At 36.2% G+C, this 14,707-nt stretch overlaps 1 protein-coding gene across 1 annotated transcript in view; it reads right to left on the bottom strand.

Moving 5' to 3' along the window:
• The window catches only part of LOC149426930 (sphingomyelin synthase-related protein 1-like), a 41,962-nt gene that overhangs the window by 5,448 nt on the left and 21,807 nt on the right, over positions 1-14,707 (bottom strand). Inside the window, exon 4 of the mRNA XM_089634236.1 lies at positions 1,063-1,255. Within this exon, the coding sequence (XP_089490362.1) occupies positions 1,063-1,255 (193 nt within the window). The remainder of the gene's footprint in view (positions 1-1,062; positions 1,256-14,707) is intronic.

Below are 14,707 nucleotides of genomic sequence, written 5' to 3'. Positions count from 1 at the left end.
TGCACTGCTCTAACACGTAATTTGACGTTAAGAGTGTAATCTGTCTCGCTCGTGTCACCGTTTCGGCTACTTCGGGCTGTCTCGATACTGCCCGATGCTGTTTTAGTAGTATGGTAGAAGTTGGTTTTGTGCATATCTGGGTATGCACGACCGCTTGCTCTTGCGCGGGATTTTTTTACTAGAAGATAGCTCAAATAATGACCTGACGGGAATTACGAATTTCTTACATCGATCACTGGGGCACAGATGTCGTTGTAATTTGTTATGTGGAGATTGAAGACAAGCAGTGCAATGCACAAATGCACGTACCAAGGAACCGCCTCTGGTTGTTACATCTCTGTTTGTCTCATAAACGGTGCATGAAACAGAAAGAGTGGTTACAGCAAACAAGCCTAAAAGGTGTTCAACCTTTTCAATGAAATCTGACGCAACACATGGCATATTTGGCGATGAGTCTTTCAAGATTGAGCCGCACAATTGACCTAGCCCTTTTTGATGAGCCGTATTCATACGACTACCGATAATCTGTACCAAAAAACCCGTTACAATTATTCAAGTATTAATTGTTGTTACATACTCAAGAGATGTGAACAGTGTCAGACTGTCCGACATCTGGACTTGGACAAATGTATCTACACCTACTAACTACCTAGCATCTTAATTTTCTCGTGGCACGACGCGGTGTACCTGTACCGAGAGTCATACGATCATTCATACACTGGGAGCCGTACCGGGAGAGCCATATCGTTGTATCAGCAAGCACAGTATTCTCATTGCTCTTACGCCCTGAACTCACGGCTCCCATTTAATTGACTCGTTTTTCAATTGAGTTGATTCTTTCAGCCATTTCAGTCACTATCATAATATTGAGTTGATACCGTGGCTCGCGCTCTTAATTAATTGCATCCCTAATTTGGACACCATCTATAATATGTTTTAGTGAAACTTCGTGGATCACATATGCAGTGTTTGTATAACGGGGTAGCGACCAATTGATCACATATAGGCAACAGTCGCATAGATCAGGTTAACTGCATTACACTCGGAGAAGTGATAACATACCTCATGGAGTCACCTTGCATAAGAGCCTGGTTGTTAGACAGGGTGTGGTAGTAGAGGAACAGACGGGAAGTGATGTAGAAGGCGATGAAGACGTCGATGGAGTAATGCTCGTGGGCAGCTAGGATGAAGAAGATGCCAAACATGTTCATCAGCCACGTCACTATGTGGAGCAGGTACAGGCTTCGGGAGGTATCTACAAGGGCAAATAATCATGATGGTAATACAACATTTTTTTTATATTTTGGGTTAACTTCCAAGTATTTAAATAAAATTTGCAGTAAAAGCGACATATATATTATTGTTTGTTACTGTGGTACCACAAGGTCAAAAAGGAGACTATGTAAAATAGGTTAGAATATTTTAATAGCCTAAACCGATGAGACAAATTGATAAACAATATTGTTTGTACAAATGAATTGAAAATACAGTTTTAATTAAATACAAGATAAAACATAGTTATTAAATAAATATTTTTATGTTTCCTATTTCCTGTTTATTACGAATACATTATATAGAAGGGCAGTAACACAATTTAATTGTAAATATTGAAATAATGGTAAGTTTTGTTTTTATTTTTATATTTTACTGCAGAAGTGTTTCAACCGTCTGGAGCCAGTGAGACTATGGCTTCCCAAATAGGTTATTTTGCGAGGCTGAAAGTAGTCGGGAGGAGAAAAGGATGGCGGGGAATTACCGGGCCATCAGATCTGGTCACCAAACATGGCTAAGTCCATTTCAAGCAACTTTTCAATTAATCTTAACCCATCCCATCCGAAGTTATTTTGACTGAAATTGACCACAGCAACTGAATTAATTATTGTGTAAACTTGTGCTGAATCTATTGATGAAAAAAAATATTATGTAAGATGGCAATTCACACTACAATTTACGTAAAAAATAAACATTTTGTCAAGAGGCTTAAATTATGACAGTTCGGAGCCACCCTTATGACAACCACCAAATTGTGACGACTCGGAAATAATTGATGGTGATAAAAAATGGGTTAATGGTGGTCTTTCACCAGGGTTTCACTTAGGACGGGTTGTTTCGGAGAATTTGAACAATTCTTCAAATTTCAAAGTTAATTTTCAGGTTCTGTGAAAGATTTTTTCAACTTCTGTTTTTATTTCAGTTTTGTCAAGCAACTACCCTATGCTGATATAATAACAGAACTTGAATAGGACTTTCACAGAACCCGGAAATCAACATTGAAATTTGATGAATTGTTCAAATCCTCCGAAACAACCCGTCCTTAATGTATTTATTCTGTAATTTTTTATTGATACATGATTTAGAGAGTACATGTGGTTTTTTGTGATATTTCACCCTCCATGCTAGGGATGACCCTGTGTTATGGCGGGTGAATTTTACAGTTTGCGGACATAGAATCTATACATTACTATAATATGAATAAGAAAAATGACGTATATAGCTAGTTTGGTTTGCAAGAAGAGGATTACTTAATGTATTTATTCTATATTACTTAGTATTTATTAACCCTTCAGTATTTTAAATATATTCTTATATAAGTCCCTAGCGACATTGAAATTGTCATTAATTAAAGGAATATTTTTCTGAAACATTGCATGCATACACAACACTTCAGAAAGCTATCATAACTCAAAACTATATTAAAAGCACCTTGAACATACCCGATAACAGCAATAATCTAACTACTAATCTCTATAACCCTTATCATATTATGTAAATAACAAAACTTGCTCAACCACTTGTGACGGTAAATAAGTCCTATAATTTCTAAATTCCCCATATCCATTTTTTGATAAATAATGATCTAAATTTTATCTTGTTTTTATATGTTTCTAAACCTCTCATAATGATCAAAAATTAAGATGAGTTTCAAAAGTCTATCCGTCTTACTAATTAGATTGTGTTAAAGGCAGCTTTGAGCCTGGTTTAAGGCCATTTGAACCAATAAACACCATGGTGTAAGTCAAGTTTTTCACTGTTCTGACGTTACGCGCTGCGTAATTTTCACAACACATTTTTCAGTAAGGCTGTATAATATTTATTATCACAAAAGTACATATCAAAATCTGCTTTATCTTGTTTATTTTTTCTAAATAACTGTTTTATTAAAATTTTACCAAATTCGTAATGTATACACGGTGTCCGTGAACTCGTATTACAAGCGGGAAACTGGTGAATCTAGATCACATTTGGAATAGATTCTGTAGTATGTATAACTTTTTTTTATTTGTAATATTTATTTTCGAGTAAATCAAGTCCGAGGTCAAACAAAACCTCTTCCTGACATCTGTAAAAAATTTTAGTCACTCTCAGATCTTCAAATTATCCAAAATGATCTTCTTCCCTTATACAAATTAAAATATAGTCACATCACCCTATCCCCAACAATTTTAGATGGGATCGGCAATCTCCCTGCTCGTACTGTCCCCTCTATTATTTACTGACGGCTCCAAATCTCCAGACTCTCCTAACTGTGATATAGTTGTTAACATTTACCACAATAATTCTAATGACAGAATATTTCATTCAATTTCAAACAATTTTCAGCCGAGTGCATTGAGTCTCTCAAAAATAAAATCAACAAATAATTCCCTTGTTCTCTGATTCCCTCCTCAGTTCCCTTCAAATAACTTAAATCCAGCCCTATTCTTCATCCTAATGATCACTTTGTATGCCTTATTCGAGTGCTGATAGCCTCCATTCAAAGTTCTGGAAAAACCGAAACTCTGATTTGGATTCCTGAATATGTTGGCATTGTGGGTAACGATATTGCAGATTCCTTAGCAAAACAAGGAGCATCTAACCCTATTGTTACCCTCGTAAACCACATTCCTCTCTCTGAATTTTTTTTCCATCCTCAAAGATAGATCCCGCAATGGTTTTTTTTTGTTTATTTTTTTATTTATTTATTAAATTGAATATAATTACATTTAATACAATATAAGATATGGGTAGTCCCACAAAGCTGTGACAATCAGCTTGTCTGTAGGTTCTACCATTTAATGTTATAACATAATACACATTAGCTTAAGTAAAAATATTAATACCAAATATAATGTTTAGGATAGATAAATGTTTTGTTCATTTATTAACCACTTTTTTGTCAGTTTAGGGCAGGGTTCCTCATTATTTTTTAAGTTAAAGTTTTCGTTAAATTTGTTATAAATCACAGATATCAAATAGTTCTGCTACCATACTTATTTGATATTAGTGGAATTTTGTTATGAAGCGGTGTTAAGTCTTATTTAAAAGTAATTATTTAAAACACCTCTTCAGAACAAGTACCATTCATAGCATTAATTTTGATTAAAATTATAGAGAGCACGGTCTGGCAACAAATAGACCGCCGGGCAGTCTATTGTTTGTTTCCGTTTCCTTTGGCTGGGTACTCTGGAATTGTTACACGAGCGGGACGGCCGTGTAATGATCGCACAGTCAATTAGATTATAATTCATTTTTACCCTGGATGGGCGATCGTATTAAAAAAGTGTACATCAGTATTCCTGATGCGGGTTATTCGGTTCTTTTTTACAAAAACCAAGTCGGTGCAGGCTCTATTAAATAAACGTCCGTATAATGGATGACCGTGTGTGTGTTCGTGAAGATCACAAATAATGTTCTACTGAAGTTTATATACGCGATCCCTTGCAAATCGTTATTCCGCGGACTCCGGGAAATGAAGCATTCACCTCAAGTGGCGCGATACAAGCCGTATTTTTCTTAATAAGATACGGATAATAAAATCACAAGCCCGGACGGCACCCGCTCAAGTAATCTGCCGATCAGCTCAATGGATGGATTCGCTCCATTAATGTTACATAAACGATAGACCCGATACGCTCCAGAACCGCTTATCAGCCACCTTGTCGGAGACGCTGGACCCGTCTCCTGGACCAAAGCCCTGATGGTGCCAGCTCGATCTGTCTGGGACAGACCACCGCCGGCCGTATGGAAGCTCCCCGCTCACTTTCCGTAATTAAGTGGTTAATCAGTTTTAGATAGAATTAAGAACCAATTTTTGATCCCTGGGGGTAAGTGCCGAGTCATAATATGTAACATGTTTACTTAAATATATTCTCCATGTTTTATAATGTGCAAAAACAAAACTACTGCTTTCATTTCACTACAATCAGTAGAACCTGTAATCCTTTGTGTGCCCATGCCTTGGCGACAGTTTCATGCTCTGCCCATCCCGAACATTACTCGAGGACCGAGTATTGGCGCGCAGAAAATCTGCAAAGTTCGGGATGGCATTTAATATAAAATATGGCCGGTAACAATTGGCGCCTCAACGTGTTTTGGCTCGTGGTGATTGCATGTTGTGCTGATTTTGGTGAAATGTTTCATGATTAATTGACATAATATTGTATCACATATGTCAAGTGATTTGAATATTGTTTCATAACCTCAAATACACTCAGTATTCTTGTAACGATAATTCATAATTTGCGTTATTCTATGGTAAAATCTTGCGTAAACTTTCATCTTTCATGAAATCTATGATTTATCTATGCTTTTGTAGCTGTCAAATTTTATGTCAACACTAATTGGTAAACAAGATGATTATATGGGAGGTTATGTCAAACTGTCTAATTCATAATTATTTACGATTATTTTACGATGTCATTCACTTGTTTGATCAAGGCATATTTGCGTTTTATAATATTATTAGATTTTTACGCTAATATACATAATATTAAAAACATTTATGTCGGCGTTCTACAATACAAATTGTAAGTCCACATTACAATCGATATGCGTTTTAATTACTCGTAAGTCAACAAACACTCAATATTATTTATATACATACCTACGTCATTTTTTTTCGCCCAAATTAAATGATATCTTTGATTGACAATTACATTAGGCCGACGTTTAATAACGTTTCACAATATAATAGGGTGGTCCATTTTTCGCAATTCTCATTAGGGTGGAGCATATTTTTTTTAACAATTTTTTTTTTGTTTTTTTTCACAATTGTACAATAGAAGTTGAGCTAATATTACGTCTAATGATACTACAGCCGTCAATGAAGAGTTTCTTTTGTTTTATAAACAAAAAAAATTAAATATTTATTTTTCTCTTCTTTTACTTCTTTCTTTCTATCTGAACATCAAAGAACGTAATCATGTCTTCACCAATACCAATACCAAATATCAATGGGGCTTCGAAGGAGGTTCTCATTAAAGAACTTAAAGACAGGAATATTGATCCATCGTCGACTTCTCATGAGTTACGTTTACAGGCGCGCGCTTATAATAAAGAGATTAAAATACCTGCTATAAGTGAAGTGAATTCTGAATCATCGGATTCTGAATTAGACGACACAACCATTAAGAAAGCCCACATAATTAAACAAACGAAGATTATTTATAGAGACTCACATTCAAATAACGTAGACGGTTGGAAACTGAAATATGACGGAAAAAGTAGTGTAAGGGAATTCTTACTATTAATTGAGGAGAAATGTAGGACAAAAAATTTTAACCAGGATCATCTTGTACGCGTTTTTCCTGATCTTTTAGAAGATTTAGCACTCCTGTGGTTCAGGTCTATTTACACTCAGGATTTGAAATGGGACGATCTTTCAAAACTTTTGATAAGACAATTTGAAGCAAACGACCTTCAAACAGATCTTAAGGTAAAACTATTTAACATGACACAACCTAAAGGTATGTCAGTGCTAGAATTCACTCTCAGAATGAAATCATTAAACAATATGCTTGAAGCTAAACTACCGGAATTAGAACTTTTGCGGTTGGCAAAAAAAGCTTTATTGCCTATGTATACAAATTTACTAGTCTCAAGAGATATATCGACATTCGAGCAATTGACTACTCATGCAGGCAACTTGGAATCTTATGCATCACTGTCGGATGATTTCGTATCTTTCAACGTTTCTCAACCAAAAGTAGACTTACCTGTCACTAATAAACCGGAGAAATTTGATAGTACTGCTAGACAAACACCTAATTTTAATAATAATAATATGCATAGACACCAAGGTTATAACCAAAATCAGTACAGAAAACCAAATAACAACAATTATTCCAACAACTATACTAAAGTTAGTCTTGGAAACAGAGATAATAATTATAAATACAATAAACCGTCTTCTTCTACTTCTAACACATATACAAAAACTGAACACGAAAATTCTAGAACGTTTTACAATAAACCATTCTGTTCATATTGTAAACTATCGGGACACGTTATAGAAGATTGCAGGAAGAAAATATCAAGGTCTAACAATCCTAAAGTGGGAGCTATCAATGACAAAGCTCATAAAAAGTCAAAAAACTAGGTCGGAGTCTCTCTTGCTACAAGCCGTCCTTGGCGCAGAGGAAAAGCGAGTGGGAGAGTTGGCTCCGAATAGTTGATAAATTTCTTTCATCCCCATCAACCGGAACAGTGGGCCCGCTGCCACGGGAGATGGCTATTGAAAATGATAACCGTCCTTATACTTATGTACATATTATAAATAATTTCTACAGTGGAATGCTAGACAGCGGCGCTTCATTGTCATGTCTAGGAGGCAATAGTTATAAAATTTTTAAGGAATTAGGTATTAAGTTAATTAAAGTTAAGTTTAGTGTTTATACAGCGGACGGTTCAAACCAACCAGTCTTAGGGACAATGTCATTGCCGGTCACGTATAAATCATCCACAAAGGAAATTCTTTTCTACGTCATCCCGACATTGTCGCCTTCAATTATTCTAGGAGTTAACTTTTGGAAGGAGTTCCACATCGCACCGGAACTGTTTTCGAAAGCTACTCTTCCTGTTTCGGAAGGAAATATTAGTGGGTTGCGGGCTATTCGGCCAGCCTCATCCCTAACTATTGAAGAGAACAGGGAACTCTCTAAAATAGTTAAAAAATTCGAGTCAATTTCTTTTGAAAAAAAGGGGTTAGGTCTAACACACTTAGTTAAACACAAAATAATTACAACAGGACCACCCATCAAACAGCGGTATTACCCTCTTTCACCCGCACGGCAGAAACAATTAGAAACAGAAGTTGATGAAATGCTAAAATTAGGGGTTATTCAACCTTCTCGTTCACCATGGTCCAGTCCAGTAATAATTGTAACAAAAAAAGACGGAACAGCTAGATTCTGCCTTGATTCTCGAAAAATTAATAACGTCACGGTACGTGATAGTTACCCTCTTCCCTATATTGCGCGTATCCTAGATAAACTGGGCGATGCCAGATATGTTTCCTCGATTGACCTCTCCAAGGCATTTTGGCAAATAGCCTTGGACAAAAAATCATGTGAAAAGACAGCATTTGTTGTTCCTGGGCGGGGCCTCTTTGAGTTCACTCGCATGCCGTTTGGTTTGAAAAATGCTCCTAGCGAATTACAAAGACTAGCGGATGCATTGTTTGGACCTGATTTCGATGATAATGTTTTTTGCTATTTAGATGACCTTATATTAGTATCGGAAGACTTGAAATCACATTTAAACTTGTTAAATCGGGTGTACGAACGTCTACGAGACGCGGGTCTCACCATTAACTTAAAAAAGTCAGAATTTTGTAAAGCCGAGCTTAAATACTTGGGCTATATGGTGGATTCCCAGGGACTTCGCACTGATCCAAGTAAGATAGATAGTATTAAAGATTTTCCTATACCGAAAAATGCTAAACAAATTCGGGCATTTGTTGGCCTGTGCGGTTACTTTAGACGGTTTATCAAGGGATTTTCAAGCATTGCAGCTCCTTTAACAAGTATTACTGGTTCAAATAAGGGAATTAGTAATTTTAAATGGTCACCGGAAGCTGAATCCGCATTTATTGCACTAAAGCAAGCACTTACTTCTGCCCCAGTCTTAAGTTGTCCAGATTTTTCGAAACCCTTCGCTATACACTGTGACGCAAGCTCCGTAGGCATTGGGGGGGTATTAATTCAAACTATAGATGGACAGGAGCACCCTATTGCTTATTTTTCGAGATGCTTAAACGTTCACGAACGTAATTATGGAATAACTGAGCGCGAACTTTTAGCCGTACTAGACTCCGTTACACACTTTAGACCATACATTGAAGGAACTCATTTTACAGTTGTAACCGACCACTCAAGCCTAAAATGGTTAGGTTCTCTGTCCAACCCCAGCGGTCGTCTCGCGCGTTGGAGTTCACGCCTATCCCAATTCTCGTTTGACGTAATCCATCGTAAAGGTACTCAACACATAGTCCCAGATGTCCTTTCGCGAATGGATCTTGCCGAAATCTCCATTATAGATTCAGGAAATATTCAAGATGAGTGGTATCAAAATATTTGGAAGGGTTGTCAAGAATTTCCCCAACGTTTTCAGAACTTCCAAATTCGGGAAAACGAACTATTTCGTCACACGAAAACTCGTTTAGCACTGTGTGAAGACACTGCGTGGAAAAAAGTAATTCCTCAAGGAAAAAGATTAGACATTTTAAGTAGTGTTCACGAGTCTATTCGATCTTGTCACCCCGGCGTTTTTAAAACTTATAAAAAAGCACAATTACGGTATTTTTGGCCAAATATGTACAGAGACATTAAACAATTTGTAAATCGCTGTACGGTCTGTAAGGCCCACAAAATCAGTACGGCCTCACCTAACGGTATTTCATCACATCCAAAAAAAGTTACACGTCCAATGCAAATGTTATCGTTGGATTTGGTAGGTCCATTACCGAGAAGTTACTCTGGTTTTACCGTTATTTTATCCTGTGTCGATGTTTTTTCAAAGTTTACCTGGCTGTTCCCGTTGCGCAAAGGTACCGCGCGAAGCATTGTGAAGAGTTTAGAAGAAAGTATCTTTCTTGTACATGGCGTACCGCGCACCATTGTTTGTGATAACGGCCGTCAGTTTGTATCCAAAGAATTTAAGGACTTATTAAATAATTATAATATACCTCCTCCGTTTTATAACTCTTATTATACCCCTCAAAATAATGTGGTAGAGAGATATAACCAAACTTTGGGCACCGCATTATCGATATTAGTTGAATCAGACCACCGTAATTGGTCAAAATTTTTACCACAAATACAATCAGCTATGAACAATTCCGTAAATTGCGCTACGGGTTTTACACCTTATTTTCTAATGCATGGTCGGGAGCAAATATTAGACGGTGATTTGCATCGTAACCCTATAGCTGATACGGAATCTAATTCACAAAATTGTACTAGTCAGAGAATCTACGCACAAAAATTAGAAGAACTGTCATCAGTTTATGAGCAAGTCTCAGATGCTTTACTAAAAGCTTATCAAAAAGGAGCAAACCATTATAACCTGCGGAGAAAACATGTTAGTTTTCAAGTCGGAGACAGGGTTTGGCGTAGAAATTTCGTCCAATCAAACGCTTTAAATTACTTTGCACAGAAACTAGCTCCACGCTTTGTGCAAAATATAGTCGTGAAGAAAAAATCAGACTTAATCTATACATTAGCAGACCTCAAAGGTAAGGAAACTGGTAACTTTCACGTGAAAGACATCGTCAAGTCAGAAAATATACCGGATTAATATGTTTCTGATAGTGCTTTGGTGGGTCTGGCCACCCTACCAAGTACTCTCAATTAATTAATATTTCAAATATTTTTCAATGCACGGGAGCACAAAGCGGCTTGATCACCCGAGTTGGAGCGACCCAGCATTATGACAGTCCTTAGTCCTGTCCTAGTTAATTTTCTTTTAGAAAATATAGAAATTTCGTAAAATGGTTAGTATAATCGGTAAATAATAGAAAGAAACATAATAAATTTAGTATAATACTCTAGTATCCTACTCGAGTTTGTTACACGACAATGATGTTGTTCAGATAAGCTTATAGGAAAATAATTTAAAAAAAAAAAAAAAAAAAAAACGACTTGAAATATGGCTTTGACTAAACAAGTGAAAGTTAGGTAGCATGGGATATATAAACTGCCCAAATCTTGGAATGCACGGTGATACTTTCCCACTATCCCCGTATATTCTAGGTTTCTTAATATATACTTATGTGCATATTGTATACGTTCGCCCGTTACTTAGAAAGTGAAGATGTACCGGTCCAGTACATCTTTGTTTTCTAAGCAGTTTTAAAAATTTTATTATTAAGAATTGAATTTTACCAAATATATTTTTGTTTACTTTATTATAATTATCTTGTCATGTTTGGAAATGGTATACTTATGTTAGTACTCTTGATATTTTGTTTAATAATTTCATAGTAATTAATGATACAATTATAAGAGCTGGTTCAGCATATGTCTTTTCCTTAAATTCCTTCTATAACTTTAGTTATATTTAGTAAAAGTAAGTTTTATCTATAAATTAGTACAATAATACAATTTTCTACCAATTGCACCATTTACAACAATGGATGTGTACAATTTTCGACCAATGACGCCATTTACAACAATGGATGTATACAATCTTCGACCAATGACTCCATTTACAACAATGGATGTATACTACTACTAATTGCACCACATCTATAAGATTGGTTGTTGACAGTTCCACTCGATTAAACCACCTTACACACCTGCGTGTGTGTAAAGGTTAAAAGTTTTTTCTACTATTACGAAATAATGCTTTCCAAGGATGATTATTTTGTCTTATTGTATAAATTCTCTTCGAAAGACTTACCCAATAACCAGGTCAGGTAGAGTAGATAGAATTTCTTCGAAGTGTGTTTTATCTCCAACGGAGAAGTAGACTCAGTGAAAAGTGAGGGTTGGTTTACCTCCCTAAAAAAAAAGTGTTGCCTGAGTGGCTTATCGCCCTATTAAAGGGCCAGTGAAGCTTTAACGCTTAAGTTGTTTAGATGTGTTGAGAAGAACAATAATATTTTTTTATATACCTACAGGTTTACCTACAATTTTGTTTAAGAATATTTTCCGTCACAGATGTAACGCTAACGGCAGTCTTCGACAATCGTCAATTTATCATCACCCGGTATTCCGATACTGTGGGTGCTTGCAGACTCCGTTCACGTAATATCTTCTAAAATTTGTAATTAAGTTACATTAATCTTAAGTTATCTTTAAGTTCTAGAATGGATGAATCGCAGGCTCAACCATCCGGCTGCACGCTCGATGGGTGCGATTGAAGCTGCGGCACACCCATTCATCATAAGTTTTGCTATCCAAATCGTAGATTTTGTCTTATTCCTTACTTATCTTACAAATTATGATGCTCATGTATAATTGTTGATTGTTTTTTTTAGAAACCCAGAGGATCTTTTCAAGCTTAGTTATTGCAGTTGTAGTTTTTTTTAGAGTTGTATTAATGTTTGGGGACAAACATTTGTGTGGCGCGGGGGGTAATGTTATGAAGCGGTGTTAAGTCTTATTTAAAAGTAATTATTTAAAACACCTCTTCAGAACAAGTACCATTCATAGCATTAATTTTGATTAAAATTATAGAGAGCACGGTCTGGCAACAAATAGACCGCCGGGCAGTCTATTGTTTGTTTCCGTTTCCTTTGGCTGGGTACTCTGGAATTGTTACACGAGCGGGACGGCCGTGTAATGATCGCACAGTCAATTAGATTATAATTCATTTTTACCCTGGATGGGCGATCGTATTAAAAAAGTGTACATCAGTATTCCTGATGCGGGTTATTCGGTTCTTTTTTACAAAAACCAAGTCGGTGCAGGCTCTATTAAATAAACGTCCGTATAATGGATGACCGTGTGTGTGTTCGTGAAGATCACAAATAATGTTCTACTGAAGTTTATATACGCGATCCCTTGCAAATCGTTATTCCGCGGACTCCGGGAAATGAAGCATTCACCTCAAGTGGCGCGATACAAGCCGTATTTTTCTTAATAAGATACGGATAATAAAATCACAAGCCCGGACGGCACCCGCTCAAGTAATCTGCCGATCAGCTCAATGGATGGATTCGCTCCATTAATGTTACATAAACGATAGACCCGATACGCTCCAGAACCGCTTATCAGCCACCTTGTCGGAGACGCTGGACCCGTCTCCTGGACCAAAGCCCTGATGGTGCCAGCTCGATCTGTCTGGGACAGACCACCGCCGGCCGTATGGAAGCTCCCCGCTCACTTTCCGTAATTAAGTGGTTAATCAGTTTTAGATAGAATTAAGAACCAATTTTTGATCCCTGGGGGTAAGTGCCGAGTCATAATATGTAACATGTTTACTTAAATATATTCTCCATGTTTTATAATGTGCAAAAACAAAACTACTGCTTTCATTTCACTACAATCAGTAGAACCTGTAATCCTTTGTGTGCCCATGCCTTGGCGACAGTTTCATGCTCTGCCCATCCCGAACATTACTCGAGGACCGAGTATTGGCGCGCAGAAAATCTGCAAAGTTCGGGATGGCATTTAATATAAAATATGGCCGGTAACAATTTTTAGGCCTTTTTTTTCAGTAAATCTTGTTTTGTGACTATGCACCAATGACTTTTGCACGCATTTTCTCCCGCATTATCCATAATTATAATAAACCAGAGAAGCCCTTTAATTGGAAGTAGGCCCTCAGAGCCATACAGTAATTTTAAGTTGTTTCTTTGTTTGTAAATGCTGGGTTTAACAATTTTTTTAATTATAGCAGTTTGTAAATTTTGAATGTATTTAATATTAATATTACTCGAGTGTCCCCAAGTTCGAATTCCATATCTAAGTATTGATTCGACCATAGAATGATATATAAGTTTGAGAGTGCATCGAGGCAATACAAATTTTAATTTATAAAAATTACTCGCCAAACATCGGAGCTGGTTACAAATTTTGGTCACACTTTTGTCCCATTTAAAGTTATTGTCTAAGATTATGCCAAGGTAAGTATATTAGTTTGTAAAATCAATTTTTTCACAGCAGCAAATATTATCCATTTTTTATGTATACATTCAAAATTATGTGCAGTTATTTTAGGTGAGTTCCACATTTTCAAGCTCGGTGATCTTATATATATGCATTTAGTTTGTTTGACATTAATAATTAGTCCTACATCATGAGACCATTTAAGTAGCTCGTTAAAGTCTATTTGTAATTCTTGAATAGCTATTTCAGGGTTTTGGCCCAGGTCAACCCAAGGCAGCCTGCTATGCCTCAATACAAAAGACTATCCCATCAAAACCGTGGTTTCAACAACTCCCACATTTCTCCAAAAAGAAATCTCCTCACTTACTCGAATGAGGATTGGACATTGTTACGTTACTTCTCACCTTTTTAAAATTCACGTGCGGGTCAATCCGCACCAAATCATCCAGAAAATTTTGGATTTGTCACCCACCATCTCAGATTTTGATGAAACTTTAAATTTTTAATCCTTCCATATAGATAAGAAAATATACCAAATTTTACCTTCCTACCTCAACTCGTTTTTTTTTTATGGGCAGTTGAAATTTGGGCAAAATAAGCGTTTTTACATATTCCGAGCACTCCGGAAGAGCTTGTACCTTCAATGAAAAAAAATTGTATCTTTGTCATTTATAGTGCAAATGCAATGAAAATTTTCAATATTATCAAGAAAACTATGCTGATTGCAGAAAAAAATAAATAAACCCTTTACATTTATCTACTTGACTTTAAAAAATTACCAAAAGTAATTTTTTAAGTAATTTTTGGGACGGAAAAGGTACTTTACAAAAAAGCAATATCTCGGGAAGGTACAGTGTTAATGAAGTAATTTTTTTTTTTATTCATATCTACAAATA

The sequence above is a fragment of the Hesperophylax consimilis genome, chromosome 1 (genome assembly GCF_061612785.1).
Source record: "Hesperophylax consimilis isolate HC1 chromosome 1, BYU_Hcon_1.0, whole genome shotgun sequence".
In the NCBI taxonomy this organism is placed as follows: Eukaryota; Metazoa; Arthropoda; class Insecta; order Trichoptera; family Limnephilidae; genus Hesperophylax; species Hesperophylax consimilis.
Note: the sequence above shows the minus strand (reverse complement) of the source record. Positions and strands in the feature narration are given on the sequence as shown.